At 40.2% G+C, this 26,096-nt stretch overlaps 2 protein-coding genes across 5 annotated transcripts; one reads left to right on the top strand and one right to left on the bottom strand.

Moving 5' to 3' along the window:
* The first annotated feature begins 1,688 nt into the window (after positions 1-1,688).
* gtpbp1 (GTP binding protein 1) lies at positions 1,689-8,933 on the top strand. 2 transcript variants are annotated; one of them, XM_068336100.1, is made up of 14 exons: positions 1,689-2,076; positions 4,051-4,162; positions 4,493-4,673; positions 4,830-5,013; positions 5,111-5,275; positions 5,371-5,494; positions 5,653-5,767; positions 5,851-5,995; positions 6,141-6,323; positions 6,413-6,548; positions 6,739-6,917; positions 7,279-7,440; positions 7,661-7,711; positions 7,929-8,933. In XM_068336100.1, the coding sequence occupies exons 1-14, from the start codon at positions 1,900-1,902 to the stop codon at positions 8,043-8,045; spliced, it is 2,031 nt and encodes a 676-aa protein (XP_068192201.1). In that variant the 5' UTR covers positions 1,689-1,899; the 3' UTR covers positions 8,046-8,933. The 2 variants fall into 2 exon arrangements, with proteins under 2 accessions (XP_068192201.1, XP_068192202.1); XM_068336101.1 differs by lacking the exon at positions 7,661-7,711 and having other exon boundaries at positions 1,691-2,076.
* A 141-nt stretch (positions 8,934-9,074) lies between these two features.
* On the bottom strand, positions 9,075-23,173 carry sgsm3 (small G protein signaling modulator 3). Of its 3 annotated transcripts, XM_068336098.1 has the most exons (22): positions 22,935-23,173; positions 21,760-21,978; positions 19,467-19,551; positions 19,091-19,176; positions 18,681-18,744; positions 18,137-18,348; positions 17,348-17,455; positions 16,616-16,759; positions 16,299-16,494; positions 15,964-16,109; positions 15,498-15,731; positions 15,191-15,373; positions 14,861-15,016; positions 14,642-14,696; positions 14,483-14,532; positions 14,145-14,297; positions 14,000-14,070; positions 12,832-12,880; positions 12,116-12,201; positions 11,916-12,038; positions 11,733-11,793; positions 9,075-10,641 (listed from the first exon to the last, which is right to left on the bottom strand). In XM_068336098.1, exons 3-22 carry the CDS (start codon positions 19,471-19,473, stop codon positions 10,558-10,560), a joined length of 2,268 nt encoding a protein of 755 aa, XP_068192199.1. In that variant the 5' UTR covers positions 19,474-19,551; positions 21,760-21,978; positions 22,935-23,173; the 3' UTR covers positions 9,075-10,557. The 3 variants fall into 3 exon arrangements, with proteins under 3 accessions (XP_068192199.1, XP_068192200.1, XP_068192198.1); XM_068336099.1 differs by lacking the exon at positions 21,760-21,978 and having other exon boundaries at positions 9,075-10,638; XM_068336097.1 differs by lacking the exon at positions 21,760-21,978.
* Between the last annotated feature and the right edge of the window lie 2,923 nt (positions 23,174-26,096).

Consider the following 26,096-nt stretch of genomic DNA (forward strand, 5'->3'; position numbering starts at 1 on the left):
CGCTGTACTGTATGCTGTCCACGATGCGACGATGATCGTTGAATTTATCTGAACCAAGGCATTCATCACCCTCTAGTGGTCACACTCGGACCTACAACAATATGCTGCTTTGGTGACAGACCTGGTAAGAATAATTTTAACTTTAAAATTCTTGGGCAAAAGATTTTCACTCTTTAGATTTAAAGGTATTTATCAGCTCTCAAAATTCACTCAAACTTAAAACTGAAAAAGAGAGGATTTAATCATTTAATCACATTTCAGGCACAATTTTAACCCAGACCTCAAAAATCAATGTCATTACTGCACTTTACAACAAATATTTCTAAGAATCTGATTTGGAACAGGGCTGAAGTATTACTTTCAAAGAAAGCTCAGGCATTTGTAGTTAACAATTACAACACAAAGACACTCAGTTTGGCGTTATCAAAATTAATACAACTTTTAATGGGAGAGAACTCTTACCTTACTCTTACCTGAACTCTTGCCTTTGGAGATAAAGTCAGAGAGGCCAGACTGAGATGGTTTGGACATGTCCAGAGGAGAGATAGTGAGTTTATTGGTAGAAGGATACTGAGTTTTGAACTGCCAGGCAGGAGGCCTAGAGGAAGACCTAAGAGCAGGTTTATGGATGTAGTGAAAGAGGACATGAAGGTAGTTGGTGTGAGAGAAGAGGATGCAGAAGACAGGGTTAGATGGAGGACACTGATTCGCTGTGGCGACCCCTGAAGGGAAAAGGCGCAAGGAAAAGAAGAAGATGGGAGAGAACACTATACAAAAGACTGCCTCTGTATTTGCATTGATAATTTTACTTTGATAATTTTATTTGAGTGTTTTTAAAATAAGAGTGGTTTCTAAAAATAACTACGTGAAGAGAAGTAAAAACCAGGATAAGAGTCAAAAACTTTAATTTTTAGACAGCACCCTTAAGTGTATTAGACAAAATAGTCAAACGAGAGAAATATATAAAAGCTAGTCAGTATTGGAACAATAAATCGTGTTTTAGTGTTGATTAGACATGTTTTCAGAATGCAGTATCTCAATCATATCATGATCATTACTGAATCGCAAAGAAAAATGATCAGCATTTTACTTACTGTATGATTTCATCAGACATTCAATTCAACCAAGAGCAATCTTGACGATGAAAGATGATGAAACTCCAAAGACAGGATAGTAATCATTTGTCAATGTTTAACATGTTACTATCTGTTTAACAAACAAACAAACAAACAAACAAACAAACAAACAAACAGACATGTCAAAAAACGTGTCGATTTGTGTAGTAACTATTTAACAATCATGTGTTTATTATTTATATTCAGCGGGGTCACGTTGTCAGAAGAAACCTCAACAAGGTGAGTTTTTATAAAGTGTTCTTACATCAAAAAAAAAAAGAATGAAAAATAACCAAAAGAAGCGATCGATTATCAGGTCAGCTATTGGTAAGTGATTGATCTTTACAAACCCATTGTTACCCTGACATGGACGGCCGTACAGGACTATTACACAGTGTTACAGCATTCAGTGGCGCTGGGCGGCGCTGCTACACCTTCTAATCATATGAACGACCCCCTCACTGCTATTGGACCGCTGCTGAAATATGCAAGGTGACTTTAACGCCATTGGTAAATGGAAACTAAAAAAAAAAAAAGCTTGTTACTGAATATTGATGAGGTTGTATTTCATTTTTAAAAAAATGCGACTTGAATTGTCATAAACAAACACCGTCCAACTGAAATGCAACCGAAAGCCAGACAGCGGACAGACTTATCTCCCCCATAGCTGACACAAAGCTCCCGGTGTTCAAAGATCCAGTGTGTGTGTGTGTTTGGGTGTGTGACTTTAGTTGGCTGTCGGCTTGAGACAGTTTTAATTTATTATTTCAAGGCTGGCATCAAAATGGCATCAGTAGCAGCAGCGCATGAGCCAGGCTCCATACCGGACGCTGGTGTCCCTGCTAGTATATTCGCACCAGACCGGGGAGGATGCGGAGACGACGCCGCCGACGAGAGCTTCGAGGACTCGGACATGTTGAATGGCGAGACCGAGGATTGTGGGGTTGACTTCACCAACAAGGTAAAGCTAGGCCTCTGACGAGGTGGCGCTTCGAAGCTAACGTTAGCCCCTCTTGTGAATAAATGAATGAAACTTGCAATGTTTCCTTTTTCTAACATCGTAATCACGAAGCGTTGCGTGCTGCTTAATGCAGCAATCAATACGCACCTATAATAAATACAATCTTGTCCTTTACTGACTTTCTTCAGTAATGCCATTGTTTATGCTGACGCTAGCTAAACTAGCTAGCAACGGTTGTGGCTAGTGCTAGCTGAGGCGCGTAACCGAGCTAAACGTGAAGATCGGCGCTGGGCAGCAGAAGCACCAAACAGCAGATGTTGCCACATCACTGGGCTCCGTAAACGCTTCTTGTTACTGTCCTATTGTCACAAGCAATGAGATGCAACACAAGCACAAGGGAAAAACACAATATTAGCATGTTGTGATCCATTCTGAAAACACGGACAGGTGATGATGATGATGACATGCCAGGACTACGTGAGAGTTTAACCTGCAACAAGAAAGACAGTTACTTCAGGAGAGGAACTTATTTTTGTTTCGCCAAACGAGTAAGATATTTACTTTCATGCAAACATATAAACCTGTACGCAACTGTAATCAGACTTGTGTAATTACATGTTTGTCGATAGATAGATAGATAGATATACTTTATTAATCCCGGAGGAAATTGTACATATCCACTGCTCAGGCATTATATAATGAATAAATACTGGATAAACACCAGGAGAAAAAGAAACACTGACAACACAGGACATACCACAGGACATACACTACACTAACAGACACATGCAGCACTAACAGGACTTATATACTAAACTATAACTAAAATATAAACAGTATAAAATTAAAATATAAATAGTATAAAATTAAAATATAAATAGTATAAAATTAAAATATAAACAGTATAAAATTAAATTAAAATATAAACAGTATAAAATTAAAATATAAACATTATAAAATTAAATTTTAAATAGTGTAAAATTTAAATATAAACAGTATAAAATTAAATAAAATACAATTCAATTAAATCCATTCAACCGCGTGCTGACCTCGCTACCCCCCCCCCTCCTGAGAGAGTCATTCAGGAGAGGAACTTATTTTTGTTTCGCCAAACGAGTAAGATATTTACTTTCCTGCAAACATGTAAACCTGTATGCAACTGTATGCCTTTACTTTGGTCATCAACAGATTACACGAGGTTGCATCAGGTAGACCGGCCCTGTCAATTAAACCCTTTTGTGTCAGTCTTTCAAGAACACTTCGATTCATTTAGACTCAGTGGGGTGGCAGTAGATCAGTCCACTCTGGAACCAGAGGGTGTTCTGTTCAAGAACCCTGTGGATCAAAAAGTTCAGAGTAACCCCATCGCCTACAGGGATGTCAAGGATACCCCATACTTGAAGAGTTTAATTGTGAAACAGGACTATTTGTGAGCCTAATGTAATACTGTATTATAAACTGACTTATAGATTAGAAAAACAAAAATTATGTGTCAAAACTACTCTTTTATTTTTTCCAAATGTAATGCACAGTAAAACCTCTTAGGTTTTCTCACCATTGTGCTGAATTAAGTGGCATAGTGTGACGCACCTTTATTGTAGCTCTCATTATGGAGACTCCAGTGTCAGCAGGGCTATTAATAACCTTACGGTGTTGCATGGGAGGACAGACAGCTGTACAGACAGCAGATTTTTGACATGCCATTCTCTAAAGGCCCAGTTACTACTGTCGCTAACCTTTTGCATATGGCAACCGAAGGAAAAACGTCTCGGTTTACATCAGTCTGAAGTCCAGTCAGTTTGAAACAACTGCAGGAGTTGAGAACAGTAAATGATGTCACTGACTGCAACAAGTTGAATGAAAGAATTTATTTACTTAAATCATGCATCAGGTGTAGAAAACCATCCAGGCAGGCTCACAACTTCCGCAGTAACCTATTTTCCCTCTATTTCCCCACATGCACAAACCCAATAGCTGGCACTTGTTAGCCCAAATGGAGAGCAGTATGACTCATTACTCCGTCAGCTACGGGACAGGATGGAAGAGGGATGTGGAGAGACCATTTACGTGGTTGGGATGGGATCAGGTGAGAAACATGTTAACGGTTTATGACTCTGTTTACAATTGTTCCTCAGCCGTGTCTCAGTTCCACAAGTTCACATGCCTTTGCAGGACCTGTTATACAGAGGTGTGTTTGCTGTTGGTCCGACCATACTGAACAATGTCAAAAGCTGGAGATGTGTGGTTCATCAATTGTCATGTTGAATAAATTGATTAAATACACATGGTTATGGAACTTTTTAAATGCAATTCCTATTTAACCAATTCTCCGCTATATAGTCTTTATAAAACCTTGGCGCATCCTAGGGCCTGTTTGTTCCTCCTTACATCTTGTTTCTGTTTCATCTCGCTGTAGATGGTGGTGACTGGGGTCTGGATGATAAGGACATGGAGGCGTCAGCGGCCACCGTCTGCTCCATGTGTGAGCAACTGAATGCTGACCTCATTCCGCTCCGGGAGCGCAATGAGACTGCCGGCTTGGTACGTGACTATCTGATCCGCCGGCGTGTGGGTGAACTTGACTTCCTGGAGGTCAGGTGAGTGGTCGTTGTTGGGTCATGGTCCCGTTCACTATACCAATGGTTGCTCAGTTTCTTTCCAGTATATTTTTGACACTTTTTGATGAGAACATTCAAATGACTTTACGTCCTTGTATGGCTTTAGTAATTCTTTGCTCCTCGTCTGTCACTCAGGGTTGCAGTGGTGGGTAACGTGGATGCTGGTAAAAGTACTCTGCTGGGGGTGTTAACACATGGAGAGCTGGACAACGGCAGGGGCTTTGCTCGCCAGAAGCTCTTTAGACACAAACATGAGATGGAGAGCGGAAGAACCAGCAGCGTGGGCAATGATATCCTGGGGTTTGACCAGGAGGGACAGGTGAGGGGCAGAGAAGAGAAGTTTCTTCTTTGTGGTGCAGGATGTGTGTAGGATGTGACTGACTGCTACAACTCTGTCCCTGTCTGTCTGGCCTCAGGTGGTGAACAAACCCGATAGTCATGGAGGAAGCCTGGACTGGACCAAGATCTGTGAGAAGTCCTCCAAGGTCATTACCTTCATAGACCTGGCTGGCCATGAGAAATACCTCAAGACCACTGTGTTTGGGATGACTGGGCACCTGCCTGACTTCTGCATGCTCATGGTGAGAAAGAAATCTTCAATGAAATTAACCATGACTGTAGTGTCCACCGTATAGTTACACAAACCTATGTTTTTTCCGTCTTCTTTCCTCACCAGGTGGGCAGTAATGCAGGAATTGTAGGGATGACCAAAGAGCACCTGGGTCTGGCCTTAGCCCTGAATGTGCCTGTGTTTGTAGTGGTAACCAAGATAGACATGTGTCCAGCCAACATCCTGCAAGGTCAGTGCTCTGGGGTCGTCTGGAACTGCCCTCAGCCATGTTTCATAATTAACATGTGTAAATACAACACTAACACATCACTGAACTACTGTGTGTAAAGGGTTGTGTGTAGGGTTGTTTCGCCGTGTTTTGATCTGTATGGTATTCACTTGAAACAGAGACATTAAAGCTGCTCCAGAGGTTGCTGAAGTCGCCTGGCTGCAGGAAGATCCCTGTCCTTGTACAGAACAAGGATGACGTCATCGTCACAGCTTCAAACTTCAGCTCTGAGAGGTACATAGTCTGCCTAAACAGATTGGGTTTGAAGGTTGGAAATGCTCCTTTGTAACCTCTGTGGTTCTGTTATGTGCCTCCAGGATGTGCCCCATCTTTCAGATTTCCAATGTGACTGGAGAGAACATGGACCTCCTCAAGATGTTCCTCAACCTGCTGTCTTCTAGAACTTCCTACCGAGATGACCAGCCAGCTGAATTTCAGATAGACGACACCTACTCTGTGCCGGTACTTTTGAGCAGTGACAATTTGGTGACATTTCTCATCATTAAATGCTTTATCCTGTGTAAACTATAGGAGTGAGGAAAACACAAATACAATCTTCACACCTATCAAATGTAATCTAATCTAGTTATTTGTATTTATTTCTCAGGGAGTGGGAACGGTAGTATCAGGTACGACATTACGTGGACTCATACGTTTGAACGATACCATGCTGCTCGGGCCTGACCCCCTGGGCAGCTTCATCCCCATCGCCGTCAAATCAATCCACCGGAAGAGAATGCCTGTGAAGGAGGTCAGAGGTGGCCAGACTGCCTCGTTCGCTCTCAAAAAGGTGCGACATGGAAAAAGGTTAAATGTGTGTTTATTTCTTTGTTTCCAATGTTCACATCACTGAAACCGTTTCTCGTGCTTCTTTTAAAGATCAAGCGTTCATCCATAAGGAAAGGCATGGTGATGGTATCGCCGAGGCTGTGCCCACAGGCCACCTGGGAGTTTGAGGCGGAGATCCTGGTGCTGCATCATCCCACCACAATATCGCCCAGATACCAGGCCATGGGTGGGTAGTTGGAAAGAAAGTGCTGATTATTTAGCAGTTTTATGCCAACGACTGGAATTTTAGGTTTCAATACCATGAAGATATATAGTCAACTTACCAAATACATTTTTAGGAATGTTTGGTTTAAATGGTCTCATCTGTCTGATTTTTTTTTAATCCAATCCACAATTTGTCCCTGTCCATCACTCAGTCCACTGTGGCAGCATAAGGCAAACGGCCACCATCCTGTCTATGAACAGAGACTGCCTACGGACTGGAGACAAGGCTGCAGTCCACTTCCGATTCATCAAAACCCCCGAGTACCTTCACTGCGACCAGAGGCTGGTGTTCAGGGAGGGGCGCACCAAGGCTGTCGGTACAATCACCAAGGTAGTACAGCCTACTGGCATGTGTCGCAGAACCTCTTAGTTATCATTTCAAAAATGGAAAGAAATGAGAAACAAAGGACGGTTTTGATTAACAGAAGCCAGATTTGATCAAAACCTGACTGAATGACTGAGTACTTTTAAAATCGTTTATTTTGTTAATGTTAATCTGCAAATCATTGCATATTTTACCAACTTCTTTTGAAATGTACTTGAAAAAACCTTAAAAGATCTAATCTCACCTCCTATCCTGACAGGCCTCAGGCGAAGCCATGTGGAATTTCCTAATTTGAATGGATCTTTTGAGGTTGTGGTTATTTTTTTTATTTTGTCGAGATTCAAATATTGATCCACGTTCTTTTCAGCTCTTGCAATCCACCAATAACTTGCCATCAAATTCCAAACCTCCACAAATCAAAATGCAGTCGACAAAGAAAGCACTTCTCCGAAAAGACGACGGCACTACGGTGGCTGGTGATGAAGCAGCGATGGGAACACAGTCAGTGGGAGCAAACACGACACAACCGGTGAGGAAACAAGTTGTAAAAATGTCAGCGTGAAATAACGTTCAGTGTGATTTCCTGCCTCTGCTATTTTTTCTAACATGAACCGCTCACTTTTCTTCTCCAACTTGTCTTTTAATACCTCTTAACACCCTGCTTTGATTTGATCTCACTTCATCTTCGTCTTGCTGTGTCTCTTCTTGATACTCTTCCTCTACTTTGCTTGCGTTCCCCGCTTCATCAGGGAGAGGGAGATGAGGACCCTCAAATAAAGGAGGGCAACAAAGAGAACAAGGTAAATCAGGTCACAAAAAACTGCAGAGAACCGGGACAGGGCAGGTGTTGACTTTTTTTGTTTGCAGCCCAGTGTCTTGATGCATTTTGACCAGTAAATGATTGCTGGTTATGTAATGTGTCCTGGTCCCTTTTGTCACCTGGAGCATTTGAATACTTAAAAAAAATATTCACTTTTGGTGGTTCCTTTTCAAATATTTGTTCTCTCTTCCTTGCAGCCAAAGTCTGGGGGAGGTGGAAGGAGGCGTGGAGGCCAGAGACACAGGGGAAAAGGCCAGAACAGCAGCACCAACTCAACAGCAGCTCCCTCGTCATCAGGAGCGGGAGGCTGCTGAAATGCCCCTTTGACCCCCGTTTACCCCCAACTCTCTCTGTTGTCACTCTACCATGTCTTCATTCCACAAAATCCTGAGGGACACAAATGTTTTTAGCGAGCCACTCTTCACTCTTATTGCGTTTACAAAAAATCTTGTAGATTTTTTTAAAGGGAAACCATAGGAGGGCATCCAGTGAATGAATTTTAATGTCAGCTGCCTTTACGATTTTGAATAGTTTTGGCGATCTTTAATTTTAGCCTCAGGATTTTACTTTAAGCATATTCTCTATGCCTTTAATTCAAAACACAAGCATACATTCCTTTGGCTCAATGTCCGTTGCAGAGATGGAGGCTAAGCCCACCAACAGAGGGCTGGAAACCAGTATGAGCAGCTATAAACGACCCCTTCTCTCAACGCATTCTGTGTGTTTTGCAATGAAAGTCATCATTGTGATCTATTTATACTGCATATGTAAATTAGCTGTTAGGTGTGCTATGGTTGGAAAGATGCCATTGTGTAAACTGTATACAAATCATAAATGAATGTAGCAGAAACACATTTTGATTTCCAATCCTAGCTATATGGAAAATATAAACAGTTACATGTTGTAATTGTCATTTATTTGCATACATGCAGAACATTCACTATTGGATGGTTTTAAATCTTTCACACTCCCCTTACTCGCTCTCTTAGATTCAGTAGTATCCGCCATGCTTCAAACTTTATACAAACAAATACAGCACATGTCGTCATTGTCACTCAACAGTTGTTCAGAGAAATGCAGTTCTTGCAGTGCTACTTGTTCCCTTTAGGGGCCCATGTGTTCAGGCCTGTTGCTGTTAACGTGACATTTTAAACACACTTTGTTGCAGAAAAAAAGCGACAATAAACTTTGCTGATGTTCAACAGTACCTCTTTATGTGAATTTCCATAAATCTCGTTTGAAAAAAATACTGTAACTTACCATTGTAAAAATTGTTTTTTAGTTGTAATTCTGTTCTTTTGTCAACAAATTGCCTAATTTAAACAGTGTCATTGTGTTGTACGTCTTAATAGTTGTACGTATCACAGGTGGACGCAACCAAAGTGATAACTCTTACTGAACAAAACTTATTTTAGGCCAGAAACTGAGTCACGGCAATTGCTCTTGTGTTTATGACAGGTGTCTCCCATGAACTGGCACAACCTGGGCAACAGACAGCACAACACTAAGATTACAACTGAACAGAATTAAAAAGAAATATTAAAATGACTTACAGTTCTTACAAGAGCTAAAATAATCTGAAACAAGCCGATTGTTTTCTGCACAAGGGAAAGTTAGTTAAATCTGAAAAATCCTCAACTGAAATTAAAAAGACCATTTCAAGCTTATAAACTGCAGGATCAAATGAAGTTGGCAGGAAGAAAAAAAAACATTCACTATTGATAAAGTATGCAAACAGTACTTTGATAAAAAGTGAGGAGATAACACAGTAAATAATTTAAAAAAAAATTCTGTGCATCACAAAATTTAAATAAATTCCATTTTGTCAATAAAACTTTCTGAAGGCCCCAGCTACTACTGGCCATTGTTAAGGATAGTCTACAGATGTAACAGCATAGTTTTCAATTTGTGTGCAGCTAGAAGTGGTAACTTACGGTGAGACACGACAACAGATGAAGACATCTGTTGAATCATTTTCACTTAGTGGTTATATGGGAAAAAAACCCCACTGCAAATCACATGTAACTTTTACTATAGATTTTAAAAGAAAAATAATTTATGCTTCCTTCATTTTAAGTCACGACTGCAGACTGTTACAGTAACACAGTCTTGTACGTCAGTTTGAAAAGGCTTCACATGATATGTGCAACAATAGTGTTTCACAAAATATTTAGTGGAATCTATGTCACTGAGGTAAACAGCATTCCTCAAAACTAATCTAACGTTACAGCTGTAGGTGAAGAAACGTTTAGAAAGATCTTTAATTCATCCATACTCTGTAATTTGCCCAAATGTGTGTATGTGTGTGTGTATGAAAAAACATGAATATTGAAGAACTAAAGATTCTGTTAAAGGGTCCAGTTTTTGTCAGAGAATTACAGATTCGCAGTAAATGCAAGAAAGTTGACAACACATCTCACTCCTGTACAAATATGTGAAAACTTCTGAAACTTGAACAGTGGGGACTGAAAACAAACCTACTGTTGAATTGCTTCATTCCAACAGGTGAGAATAATGACTTGTGTATATAGATTTCACCATGTAGTGCAACCTCTTGCGCTAAATCTCTACAATAAAGTGCGTACCTCAATGCACACTTTCCTCAGCATATGCTGACTAGGCTTTTATGACAATGAGCTGATTATTAGGGTTTTGCTAATGTCCAGTGCTGAAAGGGAATGTGATGGGGAGGGTCTGTAGAGCAGTCACTTAGCGTGGCAGACAAATGTCTGATTCAACTGTCTGTAACAGACAGGTGAAAAGAATCAAACGAAAATCGAACATGGCACAAGAAAGAATTCAGTCCTGTTTTTTTTTGCAGTGTTTTTAGCCGTCAATGTCCCAGCTGAAGAGGTGATGTTTAACCAACATGTCCTGCACTCCCTCTTTCAATGGTCTCTGCTCCTTCTGCTGAAAAGAAAAATAAAATGTGGTGAGCCTTTACAAAAATAAAAATGAAATTCTAAATCAAGACTAAATCAAAAATTACATTAGACTGCAAACAGCACTTAGTCTATTTTAAAGACAAAAAGAAGTTACTGACAAGAGAGAAAAGGTTTTTTTTTGACACAGGTCACTGCTGACAACACTGAATCAACTTGAATGGCTCATAAATGGTGATGAACAAATGCAACTAGACATTCTGAGGCTGTGAAAAGTACTGAATAGGAAGAAGCAACGTCTGGTATAAAGAAGGTTATTTATACTATGATATACAGTATTTTATCATATTCAAAACTTCACTTTTGAAACGTTGTAAAAAAGTTAAAACGCTTGATATGAATACACAACTGATTTGGTGCAATAAGGTAAAAGGCCTAAATCAGCAGATAACAAAACTAGTAACTAACAAGGCAGTCAGAGATGCAACATCCTGCGAAGGGTAGGTCAGGGTACCCTGAAAGTAGTACAGTACAAGTCCATAGCTTTGACGTTTCAGGGTAGGTCAAAGCTATGCATTAGCTTTGACCATAGATCAATGCTAGTGCACAGGTAGATTAAAAACACTAGGTTTGATCTATTGTCTTGCACCGGCCTTCTCCCTCGTCTTTTTATCTTATCTGGTTCCTGAGTGTACAAAAGTTTAAATTTGACCTTGACCTAGTATATTCAAGGTCATGGTCATCATTTCATTTTCATCCCCTTTGCTGCCGGAGTAATGTGTTTTTTGTTTCATCTTTCAATCTGCAACGGTTGCAAAGACATTTGGTGGACATACTAACGAACAAACGGACGAACAAAAGAACACTGAAAATTACAATACATTACTGCTTTGAAGCGGGATGTAATTACTATACTAAAGCATCTACTGACTCCTTTGTGGCATGTTACCAACTAAAGAGGGGATGCTGAATCAGCACGTCCATAACTTCTGCTTTTAGAATAGCTGATTTCTGAAATAGCATAAAGTCATCAGATTTTCCTGCCCTGAATAGTAATGAGCTCTGAGACCTGCTTGCTGCTGTGTGAGTGGGGATACGATGCTAATCTGCTTGGCTCACCTCTTTCTTGTCAGGCAACTCACAATCTTGGGAGAGGCTAAAGGCAAACCTTGACAAGACCCTGAAGAAACAACAGTAGACTGGTTATTACTGGGTGGATACTGGAGCCACAGATGACTCAGTCCAGGAGAGCTAACCCCAGTAAAACAGAATGCTCTTTTAATCATTACAATAAAGTCTTACCTGAGCTCACACTTGATTTGGACCCAACCAGGACTGCGAAGGAATGACCATGGATGATACCATTTTTCCACAGCAGCCATGCTGGAGCACAACACCTCTAGCCATAGATGCAGCACCTGCTCACTACAGAGGAAACATGTTTAGATGCGGGTCATATCTGACTGTAATGACTCAATTCTGTGTGGTGGATTTGATCTCACTTGAGGCCAACGCAGACAAGAGATCTGAACTTGATATCCATTTGAGCGTGTGCCACGTCATGACTCATGTTGACTGACTGCACTGCCTGTGAACAGCAGACAGAGGGCACTGATGTACTTTCTACTAAGTCCCACGGACTGAACAAAGGCTGCTTTCGACTAGCAGCCAAAATCCGATTTTTATCCCATCCAGATTGAAAGTGGATAGCTTTTTTGTAGGCCGAACAGTCACATTCCACATAAAATCCAATTTGTGCGTGACGGATTGAACCCACTTTCGGGGGGTAGTTCCAAATTGCATTTGAACAGATGTGTTTCAGTCTGAACAACTCCAAACATACAGATCGGTTTTGATCGTCTGTGATGTCGCTCTATGCAACACAAGTGCCAAGCGCGTTACAGAGCGTGAACAACGCCTCCGCCCTGACAGCAACTTGTCAGATTGGCCAATAATATGGCCGAGTCTGAACAGCAAGATCTCATTGGGACACTTGCTAAAAACAATGTGGACTATCAGCCCTTAAAATTGGATAGAGAACGGAATCGGATTGGAATCCGGTTTGCCTGCAGTCTGAACACAGCCGGAGACATGGTAGAAAAGTGACATGTCAGCAAGTAAGCCATTAAAACATTTACCTCAAGCCTGATCTTACACATCAAGCAAAAAAAAATCTGTTTAGTGTGTCATTTAAAAAAAACGTGTCATTATTTCTTACTCTGTACAGCAGTTCCTCTGGTGTTAGTACCTTCCCATCTTCATCTAACCTGTTGAAGACCAGAAGATGATGAGATTCCAATACACACATTCGAAGTGGATCTAATGTCACTTTCACACAGTAGAAATCAGCGAGTGAACTGTGTTTGAATATCCACTCCACAGCTGGGTTCATCATGATAACACTACAGTAGACACTTTATAATTATTAATTCACATACTATTTCACCAAACGTTATCCTCTTGACATTTAATAAGGTAATACCAACTGCACCAAGGTACTGAAAACTGCCTCATTATTGATTCATGAGAGGATTAATTCTGAATCAAACTGACATTCAAGAATGATTCCAGTACAAATTCATGATATGAGCTTTAGTATTTTTTGTCTTATTTTTTTTAAACTGAAGTTGCGGTGGAAGGGCTCATACTGGTCAGAAAGCTCATCACATCCGGTTGGTTAGACCTCCAGTAGGTCAGCACCAGCATGCTGGTCCCAGTTTGAGATATTTGACACCACACATAACAAGTCATCTAGAGGAAACCCTGATAGGACTGTTTATGTCAACACATTTATAACAGCTCAGCCCTTATTGATAGTAAGCATCTCCAGTATTTAACACACCAATCATTTTTCCTAACAAGGTGGGATACTGTTCAAGCCAGTTGAATGTAGAAGTGATCTACAGTGTGCCCTTGCGCATTTGCGCATCAACGCTTGAGAATTCACCTCATCGCGGATTTTTGGTAGGCAGCCACGTGATTCCGTACACACATTCCATTGGCTGACGGAATCCAGAAATGCGCGACGTTACGTGAGTCTCGGACTTCCGTGATACACAAAACTGCTTTAAACAGTCGATAAGAGTGTGGGAAAAGGTAATACAGACAGAAGATGGTTTAATATCAGTATGCCGTGAGTTCATAAATGTTTAAATTACCATAAATACTAAGATAAATAGTTTGTCGCTTTATCGTGAAATTTGTTATTCGCTTGTGGTTCTTGGAACACATCAATTGGGAGGAACAAGGGCGCAGTGTAGTCCTTACAATGCTTTTTGTGAACTGTATTTATTTATTGACTTAATTTCTAACTCTTTGCTTAAAAAGATTACAATCTCCCATTAAATACTTCTGTAATAAGTTGAGAGAACAAAGGACAGGTTTACCTGTAGGTTTTGCACAGTACCAGCCTGGAGTAGACTGAATTGAAGTCTCTCTCTACCTCTCTACTGGCCGCCTGAGGGAAAACCAGTGATTGAGACCATTGAGTTTGATTAAACCATTTGTGCAATAATGCTTAAGCTCTCCCACCTCTTCTATGAATAACCAAGGGTGACAAGGTCCTCCTAGTATGGATGGTTTTTTGAGCCCATGCTGAAATATGGCCTTTAGGGCTGGACAGAGCGTGCCCCTGGCCAGGTCTGTCACCGCCTCGGTCACCGAGTCATCACCTGCTAATGAGTACTGAGGGCAGACGCAAAAGCTCCAGTCACTACTTGGTACAGTTTAGAAAGGAAATGTTAAGAAACAAAAAAGGAAAAACAGAAATTTAATGTTATGTAACGTTGTAAAAAACAAAGTTTAATCAGATCAGAATCAGCAGGGGAACATTTATGCTAAATTTAATGGACAATTAACGGATTTCATACCTCTTTGCTTCTTTCATCTAAAATCTCCACGAACTTAGCGGGAAACCAACCTGTTACAAAGAGCCAAAGAAAATGCATTTCAAATGATCAGTGAAAACTATAATTGAAAAATCATTTATCCATACTGACACTGTGGGCGTTAGGTAAGAGGGCACGCACCCCTGAGGCCATTGAGCTCTCCAACCCAACAGTGTTCATCCTTCTGTGAGATGATCTGCAGAAGAAAGGTAAAAAAACAAAAAAAACAATGTCAAGTATGTGTGTGTGTGTGTGTGTGTGTGTGTGTGTGTGTGTGTGTGTGTGTGTGTACATGCATATGTGTGTACTCAGAAAAAATGAAGAAAAGGTGTGTTCATTTGCATTTCAGTTGTGACTCACAGTGATGATGTCATTCTTTCTGAATCCCAGCTCGTCATCATCGTGTCGCTCAAAGTCCAGTAAAGCCTTCGCCCGTCTTCGACGATTGCGGGACACCACAAGAAAGTTTTCATGATCTCGCTGGTGGCTTTCCATGGAGTAGTCAGGTGTCAAGTCCTAGAGATACAGGATGGGAATGGTCAGGTTAGAATGAATGACAGTAGCTTTACTGGATACTACGATTCCACTATAAAAAAAATTATTTAGTGTGATACATGGGATGCCTGCCTTGATTCAGTCCTCAGCAGGACATAAAGAAAACTGTTCTTAGGCTGCAGTGTGTGAACTCACAGTGCTGGAGTGATGTGGGTCCAGGCAGTGGAAGTGCTCTGCGGTGCGAGCTATGGCTTCCCGCAATGCTGCCACCAACTCAGTCTGCTTAATGTTCTTGGATTTTAAGGCCTCTGCCTCGTCTTCCCCAAACAGCATAGAGCTCAAGGTGGACTTCCTGCGGAGGGACTGTCTCCTCACCACCTGAATGTACAAACACGCAATAAATTATTTATTTTGAATTAAAAAGCAGGACTATTGAACACACACCTCTTAATTGTAAGTAACTGATATTTCGGCACAGTACAGTAGCTTTGCGAAGACTTACCTTATTGAGACTCGTGTTGAAAGTTGCATTGGTTCCATTTTTGAGCTGTGTCTGTTCATTTAGGATGTATGCTAGGTGCTTGTGACGGTTGGTTTCCAGGGTTTCCTGGGATAGTGTTCCTGCTAGCCTCATAGCCTCTCCGAGAACTGCTGGCCCATCTCTCAGCTGACTCGGCAAGTCTGACAGAGTGTTAAAAATGGATGCAGAATTCTCTGATGATACAAGCTCCTCCTCCTGCAGAAGGGGATTAGATCACATAAGGATTAATGCTCAATATCTACAGCTATAATTTGCATTAGCCATGTATGCATTTGTTGACTTTAACTGGTAACATGACTATCATATTCAACCCATGTAAATCAAATGGGTTAAGGCAGCCTTTGAGGAACCATAGCAGTGAAATAACCCATCTTGGCATAAAGTAAAGTATCAGAGTATAGCACTATGGGTGCTACAGTGAAACTACCTTGATCTTTAGCATGCCCAATGTGACCTGGAAGAGCACCAATGAACCCTGGTAAAAGAGCAGGTCCCAGATCCTGAGGAGCAAACGAATGTCCACCACACTGGCGAATGATGTCAGGAACCAGTGGAGTGTGATCAGCGACAACTCTGGGGGTAGGAGAAAGGTCATTTCATAACAGTGTACATTCATTTGACATGTCAACTGATTTAGAAAAATTATCACAATATTAATATCATCAAAGGGCAGCAGATGGTGGCAGATAACATTCGCTGAATGGTCGCATTGGCAGTGCGACCCAGGTCACGCTCACCGTCTTTCCTAACGGTCAGACTTACCTATGTCATGCTCCTGCAGAAGGCGGTCGAGTGCCGGCAGGTACTGAACAATTAGCTGGCGAAGAACTCTTTGGTCTGTTTGGACACCCAGCAGAGTGGAGGAGAAGTAGGCCGGTGGAAGGAGGTCTTCAATCAGCGCACACATCATCCACAGGACATCCTCCTCTTCAAGAAAGAGCAGCAGACAGGAAACCACCTGAGAGGGAAAAGAGGATCAAAAGCAGCACTGAAGATGGAAAATGGGAGATCATAACCATGCTCCGTCAGTCGATTGGTGTACTTTGTGATTAAAACGGGTTCCGTGAGTATGATCTCACCATGCCAGTGCCTTGACAGTACCCAATGTCTGGATAGAGCCAGGCCAGGCCCTTAAGTATGCGTCTAAGCCTTGGCACTCCAACACTAGTCATACAACTGAAACAGGCATTGGTTGGCATAGTCCGTAACAGGTCCTTCTCTATCTGAGACACAGAGGTTAACAAGGAACAAATCATCACAATTAGAATAATCAGAAAGGTTGGAGGAGGAGAAATGCAGAAAAAAATGAATTAATCACATTCATCCATGTAATTTAATTTCTAATATCCAGGGTAGCTTTATTTCAATCCACTGAGACCTTCTTACAACTTTATAACATGAGCAGTATGGCAGCATTGCAATATCAAATCCTTACATCATCTGTCTACTGGTGAGAATACAAACTATAGAGCATACCCTTTAAAGAACACCCATCAACACCACCAGCTGTCAAGACAAACTTGTATTTCAAGTCTGTTTGAAATTAATAATGACTGTCCAATTTTTCAATGTACTTCGTCCATGTGAGTTTATTATGGCAAATAGAACGATAGAATCATGCACATTGACAGACACTTCATTTGTGTTTTGGGGCTGTTCGGACTTTTATAAAATCTATGCTAAAGTCTATGTTAGTGGAAAAATATGCAAGTGAAGGCTTGCTAATTTTTATTGTCTATTTTTTAAAATGTATGTTTTGCTGCATGCCATGTTTAGTAGGATTGTGCTTGCTTACATGTACTTCACTTTACCTGTTTAGCTGTGGTGCTCTCATCATTAGAACTGTTCTTGATGATTTCTCTGTAAGAGATCTCAGAGGTCCTCTTCTTATGCAGTGCACCAGACAGACGCATCCACAGCTGACAGACAAAACGTCCTTGTTAAAGTGTTGAAACTTCAGGCAATAACAGTAGTTACATAATGAGATAAATCATGCAAATACTCGAAGGGAATTGTAGCTGCTTAGAATTTTGTGCATTTCAACTGTTCGGATTTGAGATGGGATTGAACCTTGGTCGTTTTTGTCAAGACCCAAGAAAACCCTGCCAGTCTTATAACCAGGCCAACGTAGTTTTCTGCAGGCTTTGCTTATACATGGTTGACTTAAAGGTAAATTAAAATTAAATATCAAGCTGACATTTTTTTCTTATGTGATGAAGCAGCACTTAAAAAAATGTTATAATTAAGTCAAAGGTACATTTATTTATACATTTATTTATTTATACATTTATTTATACTATCATCGTGTTACAAATTATTCACAAAATTATTCCATGGGTTGGAAAAAATGCATGACTTATTTGAATTAATCAATCAATCAATCAATCAATCAATTTGTGCTGCTGCTGTGTTGCTATGGTGATGTTATAAGGGCACCTACATGCTGGGTACTGTTGTAGCTTCCAGTGCAAACTAATCCGGCAAGGGAATGCCTCACAGAACCATATTCAACAGTATTTTTTGCCCAAAATACATCCTGGTGTAAACATTCCTTTCATCAAAAACAAAAATAGTTAACTATGTTAAGCAGCTTTTCTTACTTGTGGCCTCATGCTGTGAGGAATGCCACCGAGCACCAGGGAACGCAGACGGTCGGAGCGTGGAAGGACAGAGTCAATGAGCTCCCAGGTCAAGTCACCCACTGTGTGGTTGTGGGTGAACTCTAGGTGGGCTTGCCAACGCAATCGCTGCTGGGGATCTTCACGCTGGGGAGAGCCTCCAGTGCCTAGCCACGACTTTGACTTCCCACCATCTAAGCAGTGATAGTGATTTAGTTGTGTATCAGCATTGAGTTGTGTATGTGATCTTTGTAACATGTAGTACCATGTAGGCTCAGGAACTGAGAGGTAGGCATAATCATACATTGTATTCAGGTCTTGAACAAACAGGAGTCAAAGATAAACAAAACATATGCCTCCACCAGCAAGCAAGGAAAATGATAAAATATCATTTAAATTAGCTGCCGAGACAGCTTTGAGAGTCAGGTTGTGTATAAAATCTAACTTAAGATCCCAAGAAATATGTTTGCTTACTTTCAAGGAATTAGATAAAACAGAGTGAGGAATGCAGAAATACATGTTTTACCTTCACTGTCCACTCTGAAGCCAAACTCATCATATTGACGCTCAGACTGTTCTGATGGGTCTTTCTATGGAGACAAACAAACAGCATGCATGTCATAAGTAGAGGAAAGGTCACAATGAATGGCCCCACCAAAGAGGGTCATAGCAGTTCCCCAAAGCTGTTTTAGCTTCAGTTAGATGTCAAATATCAAACTCACAAGAAGACACAATCCTTCAGGGCTTTTTTGCTTGTCTTCATATTGTGTAAGGTGATACCGAAAGTTTCATATTTATCTAGATGTCTGGTTGTGTGCAAGATTATTTTTTACTCATTTAAAATAGTCATACTCTCCTTAGTCATTATTTACTGTCACCAAAGTGGTTTAATTACAGAGGTTTGTATATTACATGTATAGGAAGTTATATTCTTACTTGACAGTACTTCGCTAAAATGTCTTGGGGCCACATGCTTGGAGTGAGAGCAGAGAATGGCCCACCAGGAGCTGGAGTGTAGGTACCTAAAACACATTCATACATTAGAAAATGAATACTTAAACATAAAATTTGACACATACTATAAAAGAATTTTGACACTAGTTAAGAAATGATCAAATCAGTAATGAGATAAATTATATCATATTCAATTCAATTACATTCAAAACAAAAAGACGTTAATTTTTGTGACAAAACACAATCCAACAATCCTGAAGAAATAAACTGCGCTGATAACATGTAAATTTGAAAAGATCATCTGTCTTCAAATTAATAGTTAACCTTTGGTGAAAATCAAATTAATACAAATCTTTACCTGACATTTTAATGGGGTTGATTGAAGGTTTTTTTATGCAAATGGTGCAGTCAATCTATAGAAAGGTCAGCAGCTGGAACTCACTCTGCAGAAGGACAGAAGACAAATGGTCAGTAGTTCAATCGCAGCACTGTCCAAACAGAAGAAGTGGAAACATCCTTGAGCAAGACACTAAAGTACACATGGGTGGGTAGGTGGGGGGGGGGTACTTTAGTGCTAGTCTCAGCATACTGTACATGCTCTTCACTGACCCTATCTGTGATTTCAAGTCATTACACAGTATCCTCTTTCAGGCTGCTTCTTCTCCATTAACACAACTGTTGATTTACAAAAAAAAAAAAAATCTGAATCAAGACCCTCTTCAAACACTAATGATACAAGTGATTCTACAGTAAGTGAAATTATGAAAATTGAGCTTTTCTGGTTGGTCTCGTCTTGTCATAGGATAGCTATTCTCACCAGTGGCGAATAGATGCAGTGACTTAGCTTTTGTTTGAACTGTGTTAAAGACAGAAAACATGTCTGGGCAAAGTGAACAAGCAATTTGCTGGAAGAGTCAGAGTTTTTAACTACAAATTCAAAGAGTAAATTCAATTTATGTTTTTCATTTGAATAATGTCTAAAATTGAAAACTATTTTATAACTTCTGCAATGATTGTTACGTTTTCACCTTTGTCTGAAGGTTGGTCTGTTTTGTTAGTCAGCAGGATTACACAACATTTTTTAAAATTTTCATAGAAAGATGAGACTGGTAAGAAAAAGAACCAGCAGATAAAGACAAAAAGGCAGAAGTATTTTTTTTACATTGCTAGAAAATAAAATTAAAAGAGAATGCAGATCCAAAACACCCACAAAAATATGCTTCTTACAAATAATTTCTGAGGATAAAGAATGATTACAAATGCCTCGATTATTAAATAGTCACAACTAATTATATAAATGGGCCTCTCATTACCCTGTCTACAAACTGCAGCCTAACCACTATAACACACACACACACACACACACACACACACACACACACACACACACACACACACACACACACACACACACACACACACACACACACACACACACTTACTTTCATATTCATATTAAAATATCCTGAAGCTGTACATGATTCGTAAACACAGATAAACATAAAATGAACTTTTGAAGGCAGATGCATCACTGCAACAAGCGTGACCGACAAGAGGCTCAGCAGTATGCTTAAGGATTCTCTCCAGCAGTTGGATTGCACCATCTGAAGAGGGATTTAGGACTTAAAAGAGATGAGAAATCAATTTTAGGTTTGGAGGATGGCAAAGCATTTACAGCCAAGCACTGAATGTAGCTCAGGGAGGTACTGGGATTTTGGAGATGTTCCCTTAAGAGAACACTAACAGTTGAATCACCTGCCAAGAATACCATCACGACTGAATCCCCAGCAAATTGCTGAACATTTTGGAATCAAATAAAAAAACTAGACGATTAATCAATGAGTCATTCAACATAAGTCTGATTAGCAATCATTTCCAGTAAATCATTTTGAAGTGCCAGTTTCTTGGATTTGCCAAAAGTGAGCACGTTTTGTTTGTTTGACAAGATGCTGATTTATAGATTCATGAGTCAAAAGAACAAAGTACAAAATACAATTCTGTCTAGACTAAAGGCAATATGATACTCATGGTTCTCTACTAACATTAAAACCTCTGGCTTCATGTATTATAGTGTTTTGCATCACAAATATCACAATTGTAACCCACATGAAAAGGTAGTGTAGTCTTTTTTTTTTAAATTTCATGCCATTTATTTACAAGGCCCTAATACAAGTAATAATATCATTCCTTAAGACGTATGCTTTTTACAATCTTATGACAAGAAGCTATTTAAGATATTCATTGCTAATTTAAAGACAAAATATACAACATTTCTACACTAAAACATTTTAAAAAATCAATGAGACCTTTATTATCAATTTTGTTGACTTGTGTAGTCAGACATATACAGCTAGATTTGAAGATAAACAAACTATAGTCTACACTACAAAATCTGAAAAAATATTTTACCTGTTTTATATGATGAGATCATACAAGTTACCATACTTCATACATGTTTTAACCTCAGTGCAGATTAAGCAATGCACTTGCCAAAAACATTAAACATAACGCATGCATTCTGGACAAGAGAGCATTCCCCCACTCTAGTTTAGCGCAAAGCTTAAATACTTTCAGTGGGAAGTCAGCTACTGTCACTCAGTTGTAAAGGAGTTGGTGAGAAAGCTGACATGTTCTGTGATAATGACACTTACTGTCAATTCCATGAAAGCTCATTCTCTTGTACTACTGTACAATCCATTTATAGTCAGCAGGAACCTCCTATGATGACACCATGATGACAACAAATCCTTTTTTGGTCTCTGCAAAGGTTGGATCCAGTACATATTCAGAAGACAGGAGGATCTTTCCCACTACAGAGGCGAGGCTGTCCTCACCTGTGTTTGCACACACTGGTCGACACCCTGCAGCAACTAAAGCAAAGAGAAACATCCTGCTGCTAAGACAGGGTCTGTGGTGTAAGCATGACAACACCATTCCTCTTACAACAGCAAAGAAAGGTTCCTTTTTTCACCTTGTTCACTGAGTGTTGGCCTGACCTACAGATATGCTCCTCCACTTCTCTACCACCTCCTCCTGTTGTTCTTCAAGCAAACAATGGTGACTCAGGTTCCCCTGTTCTGAATACAGCCACCAACATAGGCCCTGTATGTCAGAAGATTACTGCCTCACGCTCCACTAAGTTATCTCAGATGCTATCTTTGGCAGACATCCAGCTCCATTTTGTACTAAACAAGTGTCACATCAATTGATTCAGTCTCAGCTATACAGCATATACACACAGGGTTGTCATTTCTTTAGGATATTGGGAACTCCATTGGGAATCTCTGAGATGATCTCAGTTTAATCATAAGCCAATAGCTGGCAAATAGCAACACGTAGCTAGCTAACTAGCTTTAAGGGAGACGTAAAGCAGTATACTGAGTACAAATAGCCTGTTTCATTCATTTTGGACGGTGCATAATCAAAAACTCTTTTAGACACATGCAGTGTCTACGACTTGTCCCATCGTCGTACTGGAGAAATTGCAGTAAGTTACATGCAAGTATGAGCACCCTTTATGACGATGAAGGCAACGTCAAAACACAATGACGTCACTTCAGTCAAAAGCAACAAAATAAACAATACGTAATTTTTCCAATGATAACACATTAGGCCAACTACCTTAAAACATTACTAGAAAATTTACAAATCGAAACGTAAAGCATCAAAAGTATTTGCAAACTGATATGAAGTACAAACATCTGTCTCATGGGCAGTGAAATGTGTTGCCTGACCTGACAACTGTTAACGATATTTGCTACCTTTTTGCGTATTGCTAGCAGTTACACAGAATGGTACACTATTAGCCTCTGCTACAGTCACTCACCGTGACATTATCGTGACATTATTCCAGCGAAGGGATTACGGTTTGTAGCGGACGTGTCTTCTGTCGGTGGAAATAGGAAGACACCTCAAGTTAAGTCATCTTTCGCCTCATATTTGTGACTTGCTTTCGTTGACGTTCCTGGCGACGTGTAGCTCAGGGATATCTTCTTTTTTTCGTTTTACGGCGGCTGTGGTATCCTTACACCCGTAGAAGGCTTTTCCCCACTAGGAGGAGAAGTAGTTCCTGATCCCGGAACTACACTTCTCAGTAAAAATATTCATCCGCAGAAAAGCAGGTGACGTAAACCGTGACGTACGATATTCCATTCATTCGTTTGTGTTCTCATGGTCCATTTTAGCACATATATCAACCTGTCACGATTCAAATCAACTTTAAATGTAATGCAAAACGAAAACAAATGCACCAAATAAAACACTTTATCATGTCAGTCTGGTGCTGATATCTGATTAGAATGTAACATCTAACCTCTTCAATCGATCCATTGATAGTTTGATGTCCCTCCGACATTCACATGAAAAATGCGCGTCTCTTTTTGTTTTATAATCTGAACATTATCAGTTAGTTTGAATATTAAGTAGTGAAATTATCGGCATACTTTTCCCTGCAGAATTTGAACATTTTGTAGGGAATGTCCAACATGGTAATTATCCACAATGCTGAATTACTGATGTTATGTTTTAGCCCAGTTCCTACTCTTTTATTTATTTATTTAATCTAATCAAATCAAGTTTATCTATAAAACACTAAATGCAGGAACATGGAACACAAAAAACATCACAGAATTAATAACAATAAACACATTTAACCACCTAAAGAGATAAAAATAATTACAAAGACACACACACACACACACACACACACACACACACACACACACACACACACACACACACACACACACACACACACACACTTAATAAGAATACATGGCATACTATGGCACTGGGGATCACTTTATTTATCGGTCTTTATCTTAGTGTAACGAGTGCTAGACAGGATAGTGAATGTTTCTTTTTTATTACACACCCTGCAAGCCTCCATCACTCATGTTGTCACCAACCATCAAACAAGCACCAAAGATATTCTAATTATATTTGTGTGTGCAAATTGACCTTAGGGACAATTCGCTATTAACCATTTCAGTTAGAAGAAGTCCGGTTAAATGGGCATCAGAATCCAATGATAAGCATGTCTCCTGATTATGAGATGATTCATGCATGACATGAACAAGCAACTTGATTCTGGGGCTTAAAAATTTGCACAGTGAGAGATTGCATTGTTTGCTAGAAAGCACATGTTGCATAGATTTCTGAATGAGGAGCAAATAATCCTTCCAGATGGAGCTCCCACCCTACAGTAATCTTTTCTTATTACATTTTCAACAGTTCAGCCCACTGTTCCTGCATCTGACCTCCATTTTCTCAAAACTCTCTCTTATTCTGTCAGTGACTCATGCATACAGTGAAAAAACATGTCCTTCCCCAAATCTCATTCACCTTACATATCCTCCTGTCTGTGCCCTCATGCATCAGTATGATGTTCTTTTGTCCATTCCAATCCTTAGTTTGCTGCATTGTGCAAGAGTGAGTCATATTATTACACATGTTGCAGCCTTGCACTGATCTTGCCTATTACTAGGCACATAACCCTAACAGTGCTAACGTCCAGCCTACATGTCACATCAATGTTGGTGAGGCACAATCCCTTCCTGCCACTGCTCTCACCCTACGACATCTCCTTTAGTGCTCATCTGCCCTGCTGCCTATCTCAGTGTTGATAGACTGATGTGCACTGTCAAGCACGCCCAGGATCTTTCACTGCGGTTGCTATGACGTCAGACGGAGGCAGAAAGAGGCGGAGGGAGTTGCCAGGGGAGGAATAAGGAGACAAGCAGAGATCAAGAAAGAGGAGGAGGAGGAGGAAGGTGGGAGTGTATGTGGCAAAGGGATTAGAAAGAAACAAGGCTGCAATAATAGAAATGAGTGTGATAAAAAAGGCGAGTGAGCAAGAAGTGTGCCTGTGTCTGTGTGTGTGTGCGTGCGTGCGTGCGTGTGTGTGTGTGTGTGTGTGTTTATGTGTGTGAGTGAGTGTGTGACGGTGAAAATCATGATTGAGAGAAAGCTCAGTGTTAATGACAGATCTATTGTTTTATGTGAATCCAGATGAATTAGCAGGTTAGCACCAGACAGATGGGAGAATAATAGGAACAGGGAGAAGAGCATGTTCACAGTCTCTTTGCTGCAATCTAGCAGTTTTTCTCCTGGGCAGGAGATAGCGCTGTTGCATCACATCAGGCATTACGCAATTTCTCAATATGCCATGTACCTTAGTAGTCGTTTTTATGTACAGTAGATTGCTTTCTAAATGTGAATGTGCTTGTGAGCGTTTGTGCACTTTTGCATTGGTGCATATGAAAACTGGCTTCCCAAGTGTATCAACGCTGTTCATCTTTATTCATTCATATGCGGAGATACTAGCATTTTACTGTCTTATGAATGTACTATATTGAAATGAAATGAATTAACTCACAACAGGGCGTGAGCGATCCTTATATCCACCTTTGAATTTCTTTTTTAATTTGGCATAGCCATAAGGTGATGTTACTTGAAACTGTTGAATTGGAGCACAAATAATTCTACAAGTCTTCCCTGTCTTATCAGGAATGCATAGGGCACCACTTAAACAACACAGTGAGCACAGGTTTATGTAACCTGCATGATGTGGCCTCTGCCTTTTGGGATGATTTACATCACTTATGCATATAAGGCCAGGATAAACTGAGCCAGGCTGGGTCTCTTTGACTGGATGACAGGGCTTTAACACAGCTGTTCCCCCAGTCTCAGAGGAACTCTCCTGTGATGAAGGGGGAATGAAGGTAAAGGGCAGGGGATATGGAGCTATACGCATTCCAACGGCAACTGATTTCTCCAGGGTGTTGTGAGGGGAGTGGCAGTTCCTTGTATTTATAGGCTGTTGTTAAACCTGTGCTGTATGTGGTAAACATTTTTGTAGATGTGTTCCCAATTTCACAAAAAGCGTCTATGCAGCCAGCAGGAAATGTATTGAAATGTGCTTCTTGTTTAATATTTCGTGTTTATAGGACATAGAACGGTTAAACACAAAAGAGGAAGAGGAACAAAT

Source organism: Antennarius striatus, chromosome 16, assembly GCF_040054535.1.
Source record: "Antennarius striatus isolate MH-2024 chromosome 16, ASM4005453v1, whole genome shotgun sequence".
Classification (NCBI taxonomy): Eukaryota; Metazoa; Chordata; class Actinopteri; order Lophiiformes; family Antennariidae; genus Antennarius; species Antennarius striatus.

Coding starts and splice junctions, on each gene's coding strand:
- gtpbp1 (XM_068336100.1), top strand. CDS start 1,900: ATGGCATCAGTAGCAGCAGCGCATGAGCCAGGCTCCATACCGGACGCT. Junction 5,276..5,370: donor CTGACTTCTGCATGCTCATG/GTGAGAAAGAAA, acceptor TTTCCTCACCAG/GTGGGCAGTAATGCAGGAAT. Junction 6,918..7,278: donor CTGTCGGTACAATCACCAAG/GTAGTACAGCCT, acceptor CGTTCTTTTCAG/CTCTTGCAATCCACCAATAA.
- sgsm3 (XM_068336097.1), bottom strand. Junction 15,374..15,497: donor TCAACACGAGTCTCAATAAG/GTAAGTCTTCGC, acceptor TTGTACATTCAG/GTGGTGAGGAGACAGTCCCT. Junction 15,017..15,190: donor ACCCACATCACTCCAGCACT/GTGAGTTCACAC, acceptor CTGTATCTCTAG/GACTTGACACCTGACTACTC.